Source organism: Neovison vison, chromosome 13, assembly GCF_020171115.1.
Source record: "Neovison vison isolate M4711 chromosome 13, ASM_NN_V1, whole genome shotgun sequence".
Classification (NCBI taxonomy): Eukaryota; Metazoa; Chordata; class Mammalia; order Carnivora; family Mustelidae; genus Neogale; species Neogale vison.
Genome location: NC_058103.1, coordinates 76,431,576 through 76,450,452, shown reverse-complemented (window position 1 = coordinate 76,450,452; position 18,877 = coordinate 76,431,576). Strand labels below are relative to the sequence as shown.

General features: G+C 43.3%; 2 protein-coding genes across 2 annotated transcripts in view; both read right to left on the bottom strand.

Moving 5' to 3' along the window:
* Positions 1 to 314: 314 nt before the first annotated feature.
* Positions 315 to 11,399, bottom strand: LOC122894569 (RNA polymerase-associated protein LEO1-like). The gene is made up of 9 exons (XM_044232361.1): positions 11,387 to 11,399; positions 9,157 to 9,251; positions 7,735 to 7,880; positions 6,526 to 6,610; positions 5,347 to 5,441; positions 4,704 to 4,838; positions 2,808 to 2,943; positions 1,803 to 1,962; positions 315 to 370 (listed from the first exon to the last, which is right to left on the bottom strand). The coding sequence occupies exons 2-9, from the start codon at positions 9,235 to 9,237 to the stop codon at positions 315 to 317; spliced, it is 894 nt and encodes a 297-aa protein (XP_044088296.1). The 5' UTR covers positions 9,238 to 9,251; positions 11,387 to 11,399.
* A 2,389-nt stretch (positions 11,400 to 13,788) lies between these two features.
* The window catches only part of LEO1 (LEO1 homolog, Paf1/RNA polymerase II complex component), a 44,685-nt gene continuing 39,596 nt past the window's right edge, over positions 13,789 to 18,877 (bottom strand). The window contains exon 12 of the mRNA XM_044230315.1: positions 13,789 to 14,026. Coding sequence (XP_044086250.1) covers positions 13,922 to 14,026 — 105 coding nt within the window. The 3' untranslated portion in view covers positions 13,789 to 13,921. The remainder of the gene's footprint in view (positions 14,027 to 18,877) is intronic.

Sequence of the window (18,877 nt, the reverse complement as noted above, 5' to 3'; positions counted from 1 at the left end):
CTCTCTGCACAGTCGAAAAGCCAAGAATAACTTTTACCTCCCCAGAAACTTAACTGCTAATCATCTACTGCTGACCAGAAGCCTTACTGATAACACAGTTGATACATATTTTGCTTGTTAAATGTATTATATATTCTTATAATAAAACAAGCTAGAAAAAATTTGTGAAGAAAACCAAAAGGAAGAGAAAATACATTACAGCACCGTACCATATTTATAAAAAAAAAAAAAAAAGCTGTAAGTGGACCCGCGCAGTTCAAACCTGTATTCCTCAAAGATCAGTACAATGTATACATGAGGGCACGTTTTATACTTTAGTCATTTTCTTCCTCTTCACCCCCCACTTTCCTCTTTCTGGAGGCCTCATCTCCTGAACAGATACGAAAGGCAAGATGTAAAATTCAATATCGAATGTTTCTAGGAATTTTGTCTACCATTGTTTGAGCTATCCTCAATAAAATACTAGCAAACTAAATCCAAAAATGTATTTTAAAAAATTAATTCACCCACTGACCAAGTGGAGGTTCAATATTTGCAACTCAGTCGGGGCTTCTGGGTGGCTCAGTCATTAAGCGTCTGCCTTCGGCTCCGGTTATGATCCCAGGGTCCTGGGATCAAGCCCCGCATTGGACTCTCTGCTCAGCCAGAAGCCTGCTTCTCCCTCTGCCGATCTCTCATGAATAAATAAAATCTTTTTTAAAAAATTAAAATTAAAAAATAAAGCGGTTCTGAGCTGATGGGGGAGCCAGCCCTTCACATTAGAAGGCCACCCCAAAGCAACAACCCATGTCCACGACACGAGCCGACTGGGCCCCACAAATCAGGGCTTCTCCTGGGCAACGATCAGGGCAGGAGGGACACTTCCTCCTCACTCTACCCTGGCTGACATTCCAATCGTATTACTTGAAATATGTTCCCCTGCTTCCTCAGTATTTCACTTCTTCTATCTAAAATTCAGTATTTTAAAGCCTGTAGTTTTCTGTAGTTTTCTTCTTTTTGTTTTTTTTGTTGTTGTATTTTACAATTTTATTTATTTCAGAGATAGAAGAAAGCATGAGTGGGGAGAGGGAGAAGCCGGCTGCCCACCCGGCAGAAAGCCCAACAAGGGCCTCGATCCAAGGACCCCGGGATCATAACCTGAGCTGAAGGCGGACACTTAATGGAATGAGCCACCCAGGTGCCCCCAACATTCTTAAAATTTTGATGAGAAAGAATATATAACTTTCAGACATGCTTAAATGACTTCAATTTGAGAGGTTTTGTTCTGAGAGAGAGTCATCACTTTTAAACACCCAACAGCTTTTATGCACATATTAAAAACCACGAAGTTTAGGGGTGCCTGGGTGGCTCAGTGGGTTAAAGCCTCTGCCTTCGGCTCAGGTCATGATCCCAGGGTGGTGGGATCGAGTCCCACATCAGGCTCTCTGTTCAGCGGGGAGCCTGCTTCCCCCATCTCTGCCTGCCTCTCTGCCTACTTGTGATCTCTGTCTGTCAAATAAATAAATAAAATCTTAAAACAAAACAAAAAACTACAACATTTAAATACGCATCAATTACACAAGAGGGCAAACTGCTCATTACATGTTTTCTTCCACAAGGACATAAATTATTTAATTGGTTTTATTTTGGGGGTGCCTTATTTTCCTAGCTAAGCTTTTCTGTGGGAAAATGGCCCTAAGAAAAACAGTAAACATACAAGTCCTCTGTACTGTTATCCTCACTAAATCACAGCGGGGCAGGGAGTAAAAGCCCACCAGCCCCTGCAGCCCTCAGAAGACATGTTACCTCCATGCCCAGCTCACCTTGGAGCTCCCGTTGGTAATGGTTTTTAATGGCTTCAGCGTATTCCTCCTCCTCACAGGCACTGCTGGGGTCCTGGCAGGGGACACTCAGCCCCTGCTGGTTCTGCTTCTCCCACAGATGGATTGTCTCATGAGTAGAAGCCCTCAATCGTTCTTCTTTCTGTAAAGAAGCAAACCTTTTTAACTGAAAAAATGAACTACCTTTCTGCCCACTTGAACTTAGATTTACTACATTTCTTGTCTTCAGAAAACAGTTCTCTCCATGCCACACCCGCTACCTCAAACCGTGATCACTCAGTGCAGCTGATTTCCAAGGCGTGAAGGCCCCCTCATGCTAACCACCCAGTCAGATCTGGCACACACGTGGCCTCGGGAGCTGCAGTGTCCCCCCTGCTGCCAGGCAGAACCCAGAGAGCAGCAAGCAGCCTGAGGAACCTCAGCCATGCCCAGTGGACGCCTGAGGGAGGCTGTGTCTGCTGACCCGAGACACACACCCAGTGCGCACTGGCTCCACCGAACGACAGTGGTGGGCAGATGGTCCCGTCTGGGCCCCTCCCCGCCAGAGAGCTTCCCCACAGCTCCTGATGACAGGATGGGGAGGCGCTGGTAGGGGAGGATCCCTGAGCCCCAAAGCAGAACAGTCACATGCGTCCTCCGCCTGGCCATTCACACACTGGTGTTCACAGAGCTGGTGTCGAGAGAGTCAGGAACATCTTTTCGACCTTCCTAGCTATCTGGCTAACAAAGTTTTATGATAGCTGTCAAAGGTTACATTTTTTAAATTATCAGATTTCCCCTGAAATCTCATAAACTGAACAGAGAACACGAGTGTCTGGTTTGCTGTATCTTACCAGTGGCCACTGACATGCCACACTTGGGTTGAAGCTGGCTCCCTCATAGGAGCAAGATAAGATGGTTGTGGCCACACAAAATTGTGAATTAATATTCTGGAAAGTACAGCTCTTAATACCCCAAAAATCCCAGGATAAAGCTTAACCGACATACTTTAATCACCTCTGTGCGCTGGCATTCAGGGTCACGGCCAGCCATCGGTAAGAGTCTAATCCTCTGGGTCTTCGAGCATCTCTTCTCAAGCGGCAGGGTCATCTTCCTGTGTGTGGCACAGTCTGTAGAGTGAGGTCTGCTGGGAGACAAGAATACCTCACTGTAGACTAAGAACAGTCAGAGGCGGTTCTATCAACGCACCAACAGCCACAGACAGTGACCACTACCCCTTCAGCGGAGGGGGAGGCCAGGCCACGGGTCCTGGCACTCTGAGCCTCCTCACTCTCTGCTTCCTCCCTCTGTCCCATCTGCAGGGAATGAGATGGGGCAACTTGCAAGTGGAGGAAGGAGGAGAGCAGGAGGTAAGGTCAAAGGCTTTTCCAAAGAAACAACCCCACCCCCCCACCCCCAGACGACATTCAGAGAGAAAAGAAGGGACAGGAAATCTCAATTCTGTAAGGGTGGTGCAGAGGCCAGAAGTGATTCAAGAATGAAACAGGCGTCCCTCCATCTGAATATGATTAGAAGGAAAGTCAAAGCAAAGAGCCTCAGGACAGCACTGGACTGGGAGTCCCTGGCGCAGAAAGCAGTACATTATATCAGAAAGAAGAAAGGGAGATCCTTAGGAGAGCGTCCCTGAGACGGGAGGGAGATGGGACGTATGGAATGTAAAACACCGAGCACAATGGAAAAAAGCAAGCCATAGAATCCTTTGTCTCTTACACCTCCATTCGAGAAAGCTCGGGAAGAGGCTGGATTTGAACAGCATTTCTTACACCAGGTCTCTGCACCGCATGACATCGTACGTGTTATTTGACTTAACTGACACTCATCCCTGTGAGGTCAATATTATCTCCATTTTATAGATAAGGAAACTAAAAATTAGAGTGAGGGGCACTTGGGTGGTTCAGTCAGTTAAGCTTCTACCACAGGCTCAACTCATCGATCCCAGCAGCCTGGGGTGGAGCCCCACATTGGGCTCCATGCTCAGTGAGGAGCTTGCTTCTCCCTCTTCCTCTGCCTGCCACTCCCCCTGCTTGTGCTCTCTCAAATACATAAATTTCTTTAAAAAAATTATAAAGTTGTGTGACCATTATTACAATCTGATTTATTTATAAAGGTTTTATTTATTTATTTGAGAGAGAGATGGAGAACACAAGTTGGGGTGGGAAGAACAGAAGGAGAGGAAGAAGGCTCCCTGCTGAGCAGGGAGTCCCACAAGGGACTTGATCCCAGAACCTGGGCATCATGACCTGAGCCGAAGGCAGACACTTAACCGACTGAGCCACCCAGGCACCCTACAATCTGATTTTAGAACATTTCCATGACCTCAAAAAGAAACCTTGTGCACACTGTTAGTCGGCTAAATGCCCCACTTGGAGGACAGCCGCATGAAAGACAACAGCACGGGGTCCTTCGGGGAAGGCGTGTGCAGGAGCAGAGCCAATAGCATCCAGTGAAAAGGCTAGATATGGAGCACCCGTCGGCCTGGGGTCGAGCCGCAGCCCCTGCGGTCATCTCGCCCTTTTCTCTACCGTGTGCACACATCAACAACAGGCTTGTGCTTGGCCAGCCTCCCAGCTAAATTCCATGGAAGGCAAAGGACATGGGCCAGCCGAGCACCGAAGACCAGTCTCCTAGGCCTCCTATCAGGTGCACTGACCACCGTGAATTCATTCACTGGTCTTTTGGTTTATATGGGGGTCTTGGGTTGGTTTTGACAGCGTGGACTGGCTCCCTGAGAAACAGCGATCTGTGGTAGAGGTGAACCAAACCACGCGCCTGGTGAGCTGCACCTTGAAATCATGTCTGTCAGAGCTGAGTCAGTTTTCTGCACGACTCTCCGCCTTGCTGCTCGTTAACTACCAGTAACAACTGGTCAGCATGAACAGTTACCTAAAGGTGAGCTTGGATTTAAACACAGCTTGTCCCTGTAGACCAGTGTCTTCTCGAACGAACAGGTGGTTGTGGTTGCCCTGCATTGGGGCTTTGTAGACATCAAACACTTCACTGCCTAGATGCAGGGAGAGGCTGCAAACAAGAAACTGTTCAGTACTGGGGTGGACAGTCGACAAAGCCCACAGTTTCCATTCTCCCCTATAGGCTTTACTGAAAATGCTATGGAACCGTGTCCTGAATTCATGAGAAAAACAGAAGTGCTGTAAATAACATATTCCCTTTTAAAGCCAAAGGTGGTAAAATTCATCCTTCAACTTGAAATATAATTGTTTTGTCATTTTCCCAATCTCTACCACTTCATAAGACAGAAACACTTTGTTCCCAAAATACCAGTGTGCCCAATAGTACTGCCCAATAGTAGCTCCTGCAAGCGAGCTAGCATTAGGCTTTCCCCCCAGAAGGCTGCTACCATGAATCTGATCACACCCTGGGCCCACTTCTAAGGTGTCATCTCCGAGGCCTAGATTTGTTTAATTCTTTAATGGAAGATGGCCCCAAAGTAAGGTCCTGCACAGAGAACCCCGTTCTTCCCAGGCATTCCTCTGGGTCTTCCAGGGCCCTCCGGGCATCATGGGCTCACCTCCCATCTGACCACTTGACCACCCGAGCGTTGCTTTCCTTAATTTCATTTCCTTCCTCGTCCCGGCGTTTCCTCCATCTTATCGTATTTTCTACCTGGTTCAAAACACAAAAGCATTAGAAAACCAATGTAACAATTGCGTGTTCTTTTTCCCTCCAGTGACTTACAATCATGTGCCAAGAGCTAGTATGTGCTGCTAAAGGAAGCTCACAGGAGAACTAGTGCGTTAGGCAATGCTGAAACCCTCCCACTACAAACACCGAGAGATACTGGTTAAACTATTTTGTTTAAATCTTTTGCAAGCTCGTGGCAGTGGAAGCAGAATCCAAGTATAATGCAGGATGGAGGGATTACCACACACACCAGGAGCTCCAAAGAAGAGAGGGTGAGGCTTTGGGTCCACATGGGATAGACAGTTAAAATGGGGACCTGTGCCTATCGCAAGTACACCTGAAGGGCTGTGAACCCAAGGAAAGAGGGACTAGTAAGCCTAACCTAGTAAGACAGGGAAGTCCTGGGCATTAAATGAAAAATTAAAAGATAAAATAATATAACGTTAAGAAATCAACAATTCCAACTTGAGACTTCTACTTTGCCCTGTTTTTTAGTTCAAATGTGTCCTACCCATATAGGAGGCAACTCCAAATCACAAAGGTAGCATAAAAATTGGTTCTGCCCCCACAGAAGCTCATCTCCACCTGAAGCAAGAAGACAAGAGCCCTGTGAGAACACCACAGTGTCCTGCCATCCCAGGTCTTCTTGAGAGGAACCGCCTGCAGACAAGGCCTCTCTTTGTGCGTAGTGGGAATCCCACAGAGAGCCTGAGGGAATGCTACTGAGGAAGCTGCAAGGACCTACCAACGATAAAATGCACAGGCAGTTCATATACCTAAAAATATTTATCCTAAAGGAAGTAGCTAACAATTTTCAAGAATTTTTATCATTACTTCCATTGAAAAATTATAATTGGGAGGAAAAGTTTAGAAAAATGAGAATTACAGGGATTTTTAAAAAAGGGTATGTAACTTCTCCCGTAAAAATATTCTCAAAGACATTTCAGTCCTTGTTCTAAAGAGTAAACATAAAAGATCATTTCATAATCTCATCTCAAATAATTATTTGTTTTACTTAACAAAAAACTTGAAAAGAAAAAAAAAAGAATCAAGTATAGAATAGTACCTTTAATCTTAACCTGGTTCTATCTTCCTCGTCAAGCACTTTCTCACCTTCAAATTCATCTTCGTAATACTGAGGATCGAAAGGTCTAAAAACCGTTTTTTTAATCTCATATTAGCCATTTTTGTAATGAATATTATTAATGCTTATAAAATAATCATCTTTACAACATGCACCAATATGTTAAAAGTCACAGAGACAAACAACTTCATGTAATATCTTAAGAAAGTATGCAAATTAGTGTACTTTCTTGAAATCTGATTTTAAAATATCGGAAATAAAATCCAAGTGTGACTAACAATTCCAAGCCTTGTTTGAGGAAATAGGTCTTCTAAAATATAAATAAGACATGGTCTTATCTTTCTACTTTTTTTTTTAAAGAAAAGTATCCTGCTAATTACTCAAGAGCTTATACACATGAACCTTCACAAAAAATACCCATCAATACTATTTTGTTGTCCAAAATCATTGTCTCTTCTAGTCATAGTGGCTTTTGCACTGAACATTTATGATTTCTCTAGCAAACTTTCTCCATCTCATTTTCTGATTTTTCAGCTTTACACTAGTGAAAAACACCTTTGTCAGCTATCATGTTGGCTTATTTGTAAGTGACAAATGCTAGAAGACTCATTCACATTAGAATTCTCACATTGAGGGACACCTGGGTGTCTGAGTCAGTTGGTCAGGCATCTGCTTTCAGCTCAGGTACTAATCCTGGAGTCCCAGGATTAAGCACCGAATCAGGCTTGCCCCTCATCAGGGAGTCTGCTTCTCCCTCTGACCCTCCTCTCTCTGGTACACTCTCTAATAAATAAATAAAATCTTTAGGGACACCTGGGTGGCTCAGTCAGTTAAGCATCTGCCTTCGGCTCAGGTCATGCTCCCAGAGTCCTGGGATGGAGACCTTCGTCAGGGTCCCTGCTCAGCAGGGAGCCTGCTTCTCCTTCTGCCTGCTGCTCCCCCTGCTTGTGCTTACCCGCTCTCTGACAAATAAATAAATAAAATCTTAATAAAATAAAGCCTTTAAAATTAAAATATCACAGCAGTAACTCATCATTCTTTACCACAGCACATCCTAAATTTACTTTTCCAGAGGTATATGAGGAATCTCCCATCTTTATAATTACCCAACTTATGATAAGGAAAAACATTTATATCTCACATATTTTAAATTAATATCTTGAATAAAAAAACTTTAATCAGTCCTCTTACTTGGGTTCTATGCTGAGAAATTTAGGTAGTTTAACGAAGTACAATTCATTTCCTAAATCAGAGTTGATACTGGGGATTTCTACTTCTATTCTGGTTTCAGAAATCGGCTCTTCCTCCTGTTGGTCCTGAGGCACTCCACGTTCATCCTAAGAGAGGAATCAGGATGTGAGAGCTTGAAGTGAAACTGAAAATGCTCTAACTCTTCTAGAGTACTAGGAGATACAGATGTGACTGAAAATAAATTCAGATACCACTTCAGAAACAAAAGAGTTAGCAACCCCTCTAGGCCTCTCCCTAAAATTTCATCCTCTCCCCCAAAAATATCACCATGGGAAACAAGATCTCTTAGCCGGCATTACTAGAAAAAATATCAATTTTGTCGACATATCTGGTTTGCATAAGACAGTAAATGACAGAACTGTAAAGATGTACAATCCCCCAGTATGAAGTAACTTTTTTAAATCAGAGAAGAAAGTTAAATAGCACACGCTTTCTGGCACAGATTTGTGTTAGGAAAAACTTAAATCAGAGACGCCTGGGTGGCTCATTTGGTTAAGCGTCTTCCTGAGGCTCAGGTCCTCATCCCAAGATCCTTGCTCAGCAGAGAGCCTGCTTCTCCTTCTGCATGCCCCTCCCCCTGCTTGTTTCTTCTCTCTCTCCCTCTAGGTCTCTGATAAATAAATAAAATCTTAAGAATCTTAAAAAAGGGGCGCCTGGGTGGCTCAGTGGGTTAGAGCCTCTGCCTTCGGATAAGGTCATGGTCTCGGGGTCCTGGGATCAAGCCCTGCATCGGGCTCTCTGCTCAGCGGGGAGCCTGCTTCCTCCTCTCTCTCTCTCTGCCTGCCTCTCTGACTACTTCTGATCTCTCAAATAAATAAAAAAATCTTTAAAAAAAAAAAAAAACTTAAAAAAAAAAAAAAGAAAGAAAAGAAAAGGAAAACTTAAATCAAGGGGCACCCTTGGTGGCTCAGTCGTTAAGCATCTGCCTTCAGCTCAGGTCATGATCTCAGGGTCCTAGGATTGTGCCCCCATCAGGCTCCCTGCTCAGCAGGGAGTCTGCTTCTTCCTTTCCTCCCTGCTCATGCCCTCTCTCACTGTCTCTACCTATCTCTCTCAAATAACTAAATAAAATCTTTAAAAATAAATAAATAAATGAAAAGAAAAACTTAAAGGTTTTCAAATTACGAGTCCTCACAGTTTAGTCCCAAAGTTTGGCATCAACCTCATTCTGAGCAGTTCTTTCTGTACCTGCAAATATCCACAATTCTCAACATAACTGAGAAAGTCACCCATTCCTCAGGTGTTTCAGACCACTACTCAATTATCAATATCCTCTCTCCATAGAAACCAGACACTTCAGCTTTTGAAGCTTTCTTTTTACTTCGAGCAACGGGACCTGTTGAGGTTAGTGATTATACTCACAGCAGGCTGCCCTGGAATAGATTGTTCACTGTCCCCATCGCTCTCTGAAGAAATGTCATCTATGTCTCCAAACAGATCCATGGTCCTACTGTGACCTTCAATGCCAGGAGAAAAACACAAAGTATTAATTTCTCTGAGGTTCTTCATATGGTTTTTAGCCATCACTTCAACACTGTCCCAAGATTCAGAAACCAAATCTCCACAAAGCCAACCTTGAATTTTCTCCCTGAGCCTAGCCCCCAGAAGCCTGACAAGTATCTATGGAGAAGGAAGGTGGCCAGTTTGGTTGGTGGAAGGCAAAGCTGCTGTGATAGCCAGCTTTCAACACAGTTCCCAGTGGTTCCTGCCTCTGATAGTCCGGCCCTTGCAGTCTCCTCCAACATGTGTCACAGTTGGGTCTATGTGATCAATAGAATACAACCTCACTTTTAAGGCGAGGCCAAGACATTGTGGCTTTTCCACCTCCTTTCTCTCCACAGCTCACTGCTCTGGAGAAGGCAGCTGCCATGACGTGAAGATACTCAAACTGCTAAGGAGAGGCTCATGGGGCAACTAACTGAGGCCGCCTGTAAAGAGCACAAGTGAGCCATCTTAGAAACAGATCATTCTGGGGCGCCTGGGTGGCTCAGTGGGTTAAGCCGCTGCCTTCGGCTCAGGTCATGATCTCGGGGTCCCGGGATCGAGTCCCACATCAGGCTCTCTGCTCAGCAGGGAGCCGGCTTCCTCCTCTCTCTCTCTCTGCCTGCCTCTCTCTGCCTACTTGTGATCTCTGTCTGTCAAATAAATAAATAAAATCTTTAAAAAAAAAAAAAAAAAGAAACAGATCATTCTGTCCCAGGCAAGCCTGTAGATAAAGGATTCTCAGCCAACAGCTTGCCTGGAGCTTCATCAAAGACCATGAGCCACAGCTACCCTGCTAAACCAGTCACGACCCTCAGAAATTATGGAATATTAGATGTTGTTTTCATCTGGCCCTCCCAGGGTAGAAGCTGAGTAGCTGGAGAAGGTGAGGGGTGGTATGCAGGTCACACAAGATATGTTTAATCCAACATTCTTCTCTCCCTAAGCCTTTGGATTCCCTCCACATAATGCCAGGGAAGCTTCATTACAAGTAGGCCACCAGTAGGTTGTAGCTAACCAGCTCTGGACCACGTCCTGCTGTATGTGTTAACACACCAGATCCTGAATACGTAAGTGCCCCAAACCAGTCCATTTGGCCCAAGCTATTGTTATAGTCTGTCCTTCATCTCACATTCCTAGAACAGAGTTCCACAGTATTCCCTAGGCTTTTCCCTTTATCAGCAAAGCCTTATAGTTCTTCTGGTATATAAGCATTTCTTCTTCAGCTAGGAGTTCTTGCTTTGTCAGGGTAGGATGAGATCCTAGTGATGGGCTGACTGGTAGCAAGTGGGGCAGACAGCATGCAGTTGGCTGAGTCTTGAGGAGAATGGAAACTGCCACAGCTAACATTATTACCGTGTTTTCAAGCAAGGAAAGCCCAGGTTCCTCAGACACAGGGAAGCAAACTGCTTCTCGCAGGCACAGAGTGACTAGCAAATCGAGTTTTCCTGTTTCATCTGAGTCCAAAGAGACATCCCACCCTCAGCTTCTTTCTCTAGCAATGTCGTTTCACATGAGAGACTTTGAGAGGCTATGAATTCAACTAATGTTGCAATTCTGCAACCGCACAAGTGAATGTTTAATATTCAGCTACCTCAGCCCTCTGCCTCGGAGACAGGAGATTCGTTTAAGGCTGTGAGGAAAGCTCACTGGTTCTCTGGCCCTGACCTGAGCTGAATGTTTAAAGACCTAAGCTTGTAATATTCTTCCATAAGTGCTCCAGGGCATTCCGAAGTACCCACCCCTCACCACAGTCCGCAGTATCGTCACTACGCCTAACAGCCACTTGAGCCCTCAACCAGAGGGGTGATCGGATGCACCATGCCACCAACCATGCGTTACCAGCATCCCGTTTCATTGGCGAGGAGCTCAGACCTGCATTCAAACCCAAACTCATCTACAAATCACATCTTTGAGGATTTCTCTCCTGGACTACCCAGTCAGGTCCAAGTTGGGGAACAGAAAACACACCAACAGTCTATACAGATAGAATTAAATGTTTTTAAAAATTGTTTTTTTCTTAGGTTTCCACCTCTAGAAATGAGGGAATGAAGGAAGAGGTGGACTTACTAAACATAAAAACTTAACAGTATGGAGCTGAAACTCATACCTGAGGAAGAGAAGTGTCCAGCTGGCACTGATGCCTCGGGCGGGGCAGCGCGGGGAGATACAATGAAGCTGGCTCTCCAAGTGCTGGTAAAGCTGCAAACTGGATGAGCTGCTGTGGGAAGGTACTGCCTCTGCTGAGGTGAAGGTGTTTGTGGGCCCCCTTAGAAAAACTGCAAGTTGACAGGAAGCTTCCAGAAAGTTCCATAAATAAACAGGAAGGAGCAATCTCTTCTTTGTTATTCAGTCTTCCAGTCTCCCTCCAGCGCCCCCTAACAGGGGGCAGCTGGCAAAGATGAGATGTGCTTGCAGAATCTTGGCCCCAGCACCACCAAGCTTGGTAAAAAAAGGGTGGGTTTGGAGATGAAAAGACAAGAGCTTAATACGAATACATGTTTCTACTAGTTAAAAAAACAAAAACAAAGTATATTGCCTTAAAAAGGACAGGCAGAATGAAGGCTCTTAAAAGCCAGGCATAGTTTCAATAATTTGTTAAACCAAGAAACAGCAAGAGACTGAAGGTTTTGATGTTAGGGAAGTGGCACACGAGGAAAAAAAAAAAAAAGTGGCACCTTGGTGATTTGGGACCTTCTTTTTCGATGTCACTTTTCTTTTGCCATAGTCAGGTTTCAGGTAAGCCTCCCACAACCAGCACTCCCAGACTGTACCAACAGCACTAGAAAGGAAGTTGGGTAGACTCCATTCATAAGGGAAAGATTAATTAGTCTAGTCTATGTAGAAGAAAATCACAGAAAAGACAAATATGTGTGTGGTAAATTTAAAACATACCTGCACAGGCGCCTGGTTGGCTCAGTCAGTTTCATGTCTGTTTTGGCTCAAGTCATGATCTCAGGGTCATGAGATCAAGACCTGAGTCAGGCTCCACGTTGAGCAGGGAGGCTGCTTGAGTCTCTCTCCCTCCGCCCCTCCCCTAACTTGTGAGCACATGACCCCACCCCCCAAAATAAATAAACCCTTTAAAAAGATTTTAAAAAATAATACATACCTGAAAATTCTTTGCCATTCCAACCATCAAGAGGAGTTAAATTTCTTTCCCTTTGAATATAGGTACACATGAGTGACTCACTTTAATCAACAGGTGTTGGATTTGGATGTGAAAGGTAATACAGCTTTTATCTGGCTCCCTCTCTTAGGATGCTCAATTTTGGATCCCAGCCATTATGCTGTGAGAAAGTAGGGCCAGGACTGAGATGCAAAAGTGAGACACTTACCTTGAGTGAAAAATATAAGGGATGCCAAAATCTCAGTGACCTAGATGACCACACTGCAATACGATGGTTTTTATTTATTTTAAAAATACATTTGCTTATTTTAGAGAGCGTGAGTGTGCACACAAGCAGGAGGAGGGGCAGAAGAAGAGGGAGAGAATTCCAAGGTGGCTCTGGCTCCCTGCTGAGCACATGACCACATGGCTCGATCTCACCACCCTGTGATCATGAGCTGAGCTGAAATCCAGAGTTGGCTGCTTAACTGACTGAGCCACTGAGGAGCCCCAATACAATGTTTTTTAAAGCCTCTTGTGAAAGACCCAGGAATACATTATCAAATTTTTAAGAAAAGCATGGATCCATCCAGCTCTGTACTTGCACAATTCTCACTTGTTTTACCCTAATTTCAGCCATCAGGTCCTGTTTACATAAAATTCTGACATTTTAATCATTATGGATTTTTGCATTAGTTCCATTTTTTTAAACATCATATATCATGGTATCATTTATCTTGATTACTATAATGGGCTGAATAGAGACCCTCCCACACAAGGTTTGTATCTACCCAGAACGTCAGAATATGACTTTACTTAGCAGTAGGGTCTTTCCAGATATAATTAAGAAGTCTACTGAATAGGGTTGGTCCTAAACACACTGCTTGGTGTCCTTCTATAAGGAGAGGAAGACCTGGAGACATACAGAGACACAGAGCAAACAAAGGGAAATAAGCCATGTAAAGACCAAGGAAAGAACAGAGTTCTGCTGCCAAAAGCCAAGGACTGCCAGGAGGCCCCAGAAGCTAGAACACACAGCAAGGCAGGATTCTTCCCTAGAGCTTTCAGAGGGAGAGTGGCCCTGCCAATACTTTGATTTAGGATTTCTAGGCTCCAGAACTGTAAGAGAATACATTTCTGTGGTTTTAAGCTACCCAGTTTGTGGTACAGTGTTATAGCAGCCCTAACAAACTAAAACAAGCACAAGAAGCTCTTTCTGGGCCCTTAAACTCAGAACTCCAGAGGAATGCCTCACTTGCCTCACCTGACCCTGACTGGGAGGCTTCTTTGTGGGGGGTAGGGGAGGGTGAGAGCTGCAGGAATTCACTAAAACTTAAGACTTCCTGTGAAGTTTAAACAAAATCAACTTGCTTTATAGATAAAGTAGATTTCCTGACAGAGACTTGCTTTAAAAAAATTTTTATTACAATTAAAATTACACAAAAGCAAATCAATTCATTTCAATCAAAATAACTCATGTTTACATCATATTTAATAAACTGTACAAAAATACATAAAATGTTTTCACATTGTGCTTCAATCATCATCTTCTTCCTCTTCATCACTGATCACATACTTCTTATGCTTTTTACTCGCTTTATCATCATCTTCTGCTTTTCTCTTTCCAGAAGGTTCCCCTTCCTAAACAAATAAAATTTTTAAAAATCTGAAAATCAATAGAAAATATTTCTAGGAAGATTTATCAAAAATACTCTGAGCTGAATGATCCTCTGAAAACACAAAATAAAGTAATTTTTAAAATAAGAACATTTACCAAATGAATAAAACCAGTGGTGAAGGTCATGGCCAGTTCCCAGTACTAGAAGCATTGAAAAATGACAACTATCCAGAGCTAATTACAAACTAACTACAAAACAACCCAACTTCAGGACCGTAAGGAAGACCTAAGAAATTATAAGCAATCTCTTGGAAGGGAGGCCTTGTACATGGAGAACGGCATACAGGGAAACTGGGAACTAGGTCTATCCTGGGAATAGTTGGGGCTCTCCAAAGAAGTCTGCCTGTTAGAACCACTGATCCTGTTGAATATTTTTACGTGATTGGGTGATTAAACTTTTCCTCTGCTTCCTCAGCATTTCACCTCTTTGTTATCTAAAATTCACTATGTTAGGGGCACACTCTGATGGCTCAGTAGGTTAGGAGTCTGCCTTCAGCTCAGGTCATGATCCTGGGGTCCTGGGATAGACCCCACATGGGGCTCCCTGCTCAGCAGAGTCTCCTTCCCCCTCTCCCTCTGCCCTCCTCCCACCTGCTCGTGCACTCTAATAAAATCTTTAAAAAAATAAAATAAAATTCAGTATTTTAAAGACCATTAATTTTTTAAAATAAAGATTTCCTATTTTGGATATACTAAAAACTCACATCATAAAAGTTTATAAAAATATTTAAAGAAGTTAAAGGCCTATTACAAGAATTCGCATTACTTAAAATCATGTACCATGTTCTAATAGAAACAATTCAGGAAGTTATCTAAAAACAATTTTTACAGAAAGATTTCAAATATATCAACATCTAAATAATATCCAATAGTGACTAAAATGAATTGGTACAGAATATGACACTCCAGAACTGCCTTAAACGTCTTCCTCATCAAAATTAAACAGGGTGAAGAGTCAAAGGCTGAAGTTGGGGAAAGCCAGGCATCTCTGCTACGACCAGAGAAAGTTTCTGGATGCACATGCTGGTGCATCTACTTCTTATAATGGTCCCCATGGCTGGACTTCTGAGGAGCAGATACCATCCCACACTTGCTTCCTGCTTTATTATCCCAAACGCATCCCCACAGACCTGAAGTGCCAAGGAGAATTCAAAGGGGAACGTTATGAACTCAAAAAGAGAGTCAGAAGTCCTCCTGCACTTCCTTCCCAGCTGGCAACAGTCAAGTTACCCAAACAGCAGTGCTGGAAGATGGATCCCACCCCAGGTGTGAGTAGTGCTCCTTCCTACCTCCTAGCCTGGAGCAAACCCAGACGCTTCCCTTCTCTCCCAACCCAACATCAGCACAGGCAAAGAGGACATTCAGTCCCACCATTTGTCTTTTCACTAATTTTCAGCCAGAAGTCTTGAACACTTTACCTGCAAGCCCCCTGAGGCACTGTTCCCTACATAAACCTCAGTTTATCCTTCAGCTCTAAAATTCTCTAAGGAGTTTAGTTTGAGTGAACTGAAGAACTGGCATGGTACTTCTCACAGGTGGTAGAGCCTGAAACCGAGACACAGACTCTTAACTGCAGACAACAAACTGACGGTGACCAGAGGGGAGGGGGGCAGGGAGTTGGGTGACACAGTGATGCGGATGAAGGAGGACGCTTGCTGTGATGAGAACCAGGCATTGTATGGAAGTGCTGCATCATTAAATTACCTGAAACTAATATTACAATGTATGTTAATAAACTGGACTTTAAAGAAGAAGTTTAAATAAAAAAGTATAAGGTGGTAGAGCCTGTTCTAAAGGATGCGGGACAGGGCCCAGTGGCTGGAGATGGTCAGGGCCCTCCAAACAAATCCAAATGGCACCAATCCTAATCCACGGTCGGGGCTAAGACGCTCCAGAATTCTGCTTGGGAAATCCTGCCAGGACTGATTTCCCCAGCAGCTACAGGCAAGCACAGTAAAGCACAGCAAAAGCAGGTAAGACTTAGTGAATGCCATCCTTTAGGGGACCTCATATTATGCAAGTAAAAATGTGGGATTCTACTCTACTGAACTGCAGTGGAGTAAATCCCGGCGCCATGTATAAGTGCAACAAATGACAGAAATATTCCCATTAGACTGAAGTATACTAACATAGCCAGGAACGCAAGTCTATATAAACACAGGAACAGCAGCCCAGTTTTGAAGGAATTGTCTTCCAACAATTTAAAACTAATTGTAAATAACTGTAATTGTTTTTAAAACTCATTGACTAATTTTTTCATACTAATAAGCCAGTTCCCAGAGTTTATTTAACACAAAACATACCTAAGAATATATATAAATGCAAGTGTCTTCAAGTATGAGAGGCTAACACCAAGAATGTCAAAGGGTTCCAGGGAAATATATTCAGAATCTCAATCATGGGAAATCCTATCCTGGAGGGCACCTGGGGCTATGCTGGATCCAAGTCACCCATGGTCCCATAAACAGAGAACAAGGACCTCAAACAGGTAAAGGCAGGGTTGCCAAGGTGGGGAACGCAGGATCGGTGAGGGAAAACTGGGAGAGGAACCAGACCACTGGGTACCACCGTCTAAGTAATCCTCAGCAGGTCACCTCCTCCACCTAAGAAAGCTGAGGACTGGCCATGATCCCTTCCTTTCCATTGTCTTCATGTTTCTTTCTACTTGGGTCTTTCCTTTTTCCAGTTTCTCCTCTTCCCATTTTTCTACCTTTCAAGTTATTTAGGTTTTCTAAAGTTGTTTATTGCTTACAAAAGTAAGAGAGGATAAAAAAGCTACTTTTTCCCTTTCTTATAACTTAACCCTGTTGGGGAAGGGAAACAAGGATTTCCTGCTCCGATACTACATGTCACTGTGCTACCCACTTTTGTACCTGTTATTTATTATCATCAACAACTTTGCAGGCATCAAGCATAAATGCCACTGAAGAACAGACATAGAAATGTGAGATGTCTTGATCAAGGCTATATAAGTGGCCAAGAGTCAATAATCCAGTTGATTATAATCCAGACTCGTGCCCTCCCACCCACACCCCCCCCATCACAGAAAGCTCTGCTGATAATGGTAGTTCTCTGGGAACTTAGACTCTGCAAGTTCCCCAGCATCTCACCCAGGCTCCTGCTGTCTGGATGGGGCTTAGCGTATAAACAACTAGGAGGCATCCACAAGAGGCATTTGTAAGTCAGGAGGCTATAGGTTTTCCCAGCCTAGAAGGCGGCTACATGATGGATCACATTTAAAAATCTCATTTCCAGGGAGCCTGGGTGGCTCAGCTAACCCTCTGCCTTCAGCTCAGGTCACGGTCCCAGGGTCCTGGGGTTGAAGCCCGCATCGGACTCTCTGCTTACCAGGGAGCCTGCTTCCCCCTCCCCCTCTGCCTGTCTCTCTGCATACTTATGACCTCTCTCTCTGTGAAATAAATAAAATCTTTTAAAAAATAAATAAATAAAAATCTCATGTCTGAGAATACTAGAGAGAAACAGAAGTTCCATGGCAAATCTCAATTTTCATTCACAGTTTCCGCTTGCCAAGAAATAAAATAGCATCTGCTTAGATGAGGCTTCCCGTTTGCCAACAGTGCCACACACTATAAACCCATCATTAAGATGCTTCCTATATAATTTAAAACAAATATGTTGCAGAATAATAAGACAATTTCTGTCTAGTTATCTTCCACAGCACACCACTTCAAAGACTGGGAAATATTAAATATTGTGACTAACAAACAATAATGCAACATAGTACTCTGCTTCACATAAGAGCCTCACAGAAGTTTATAGTTCACAGAAAACCAAAACGATCAAAATATATTAAAACCACGTGTAAAAGAAATGCAACATCTATATGCCCTTCAATATGACAAAACAATCCCTCCCTCCCACTGAAAATAATTAACAAGAACAGGAAAATATAAACAACTCAATGTGATGGCAAGAAAATAAGGCATAATTACAAGCCAAAAATCAAGTTCATGAAACCAAGAGATAAAGTAGAACACTAATGCAGGCTTTCTCCCTGAAGACCTTTACCAAACTGTGAATATCAACTTTGGTTTTTATGCTCCATGGGTGCTGAGTACAGAAGCAAACGCCAGTTGGAGCACTTTAATAGCAGACCCCAAAGGACTACACCTTTAGTATAAAGGCAAACCAGAAATAAGCCCAGGCCCACTTCTTTGAGGCAATGATCTGTGGATTTTTTGGTAAAGGGCCAGATAATAAATGTCTTGGGCTTTGGTAAGACACAGTTTCTGTTTTAACTATTCAACTCTGCCCCTGTAGCAAAAAACATTCATAGATAATACATAAATGAATAAACACGCCTGGTTTCTAACAAAACTTAATTTAAAAAAATGTTTGGCAGGTTAGTGAGCTGTCATTGGCCACGAACAAGTTTGTATGAGCCAAGCATAACGTAGAGAGCTGCTGAATCAATACGTTCTATACTTGAAACTAACGGAACATGGTGTGTCAGCTGTATACCTCAATTTAAAACAAAAAGTTGGCGTGCTCAATTTTCTCATATACACAAGTTTGTGTGTAATTGTATTATTTGAAGAATGAACAGGATTTTGGAGAAAAAAAAAATAACCTAGAACCAAGTAATATGAGAAAGCTGCTTCCACAGAATGAGAGTTAAAGTCACTGGCTGGATCACAGGATATCTGTCATCATTACGAAACAGAAAAAAGTAATCAGTTCTAGGAAAATTCATAACCTCAAGTCAGAATTCTCACTTCCAGGTAATCTAAAAAGACCTCATTCCAGATAATCTAAAAAGACCTCATTTAAAGTATACTTTAAAGTGATCCCAG

What these genes read in the sequence shown, in the direction of transcription:
- LOC122894569 (XM_044232361.1), bottom strand. Translation starts at nt 9,237, where the DNA reads ATGGATCTGTTTGGAGACATAGATGACATTTCTTCAGAGAGCGATGGG. An exon ending in GTCAAGTGGTCAGATGGGAG is followed by an intron (nt 4,839 to 5,346) that starts GTGAGCCCATGA and finishes TCTTGTTTGCAG; the next exon opens with CCTCTCCCTGCATCTAGGCA. An exon ending in AGCGCACAGAGGTGATTAAA is followed by an intron (nt 1,963 to 2,807) that starts GTATGTCGGTTA and finishes GCTTCTTTACAG; the next exon opens with AAAGAAGAACGATTGAGGGC.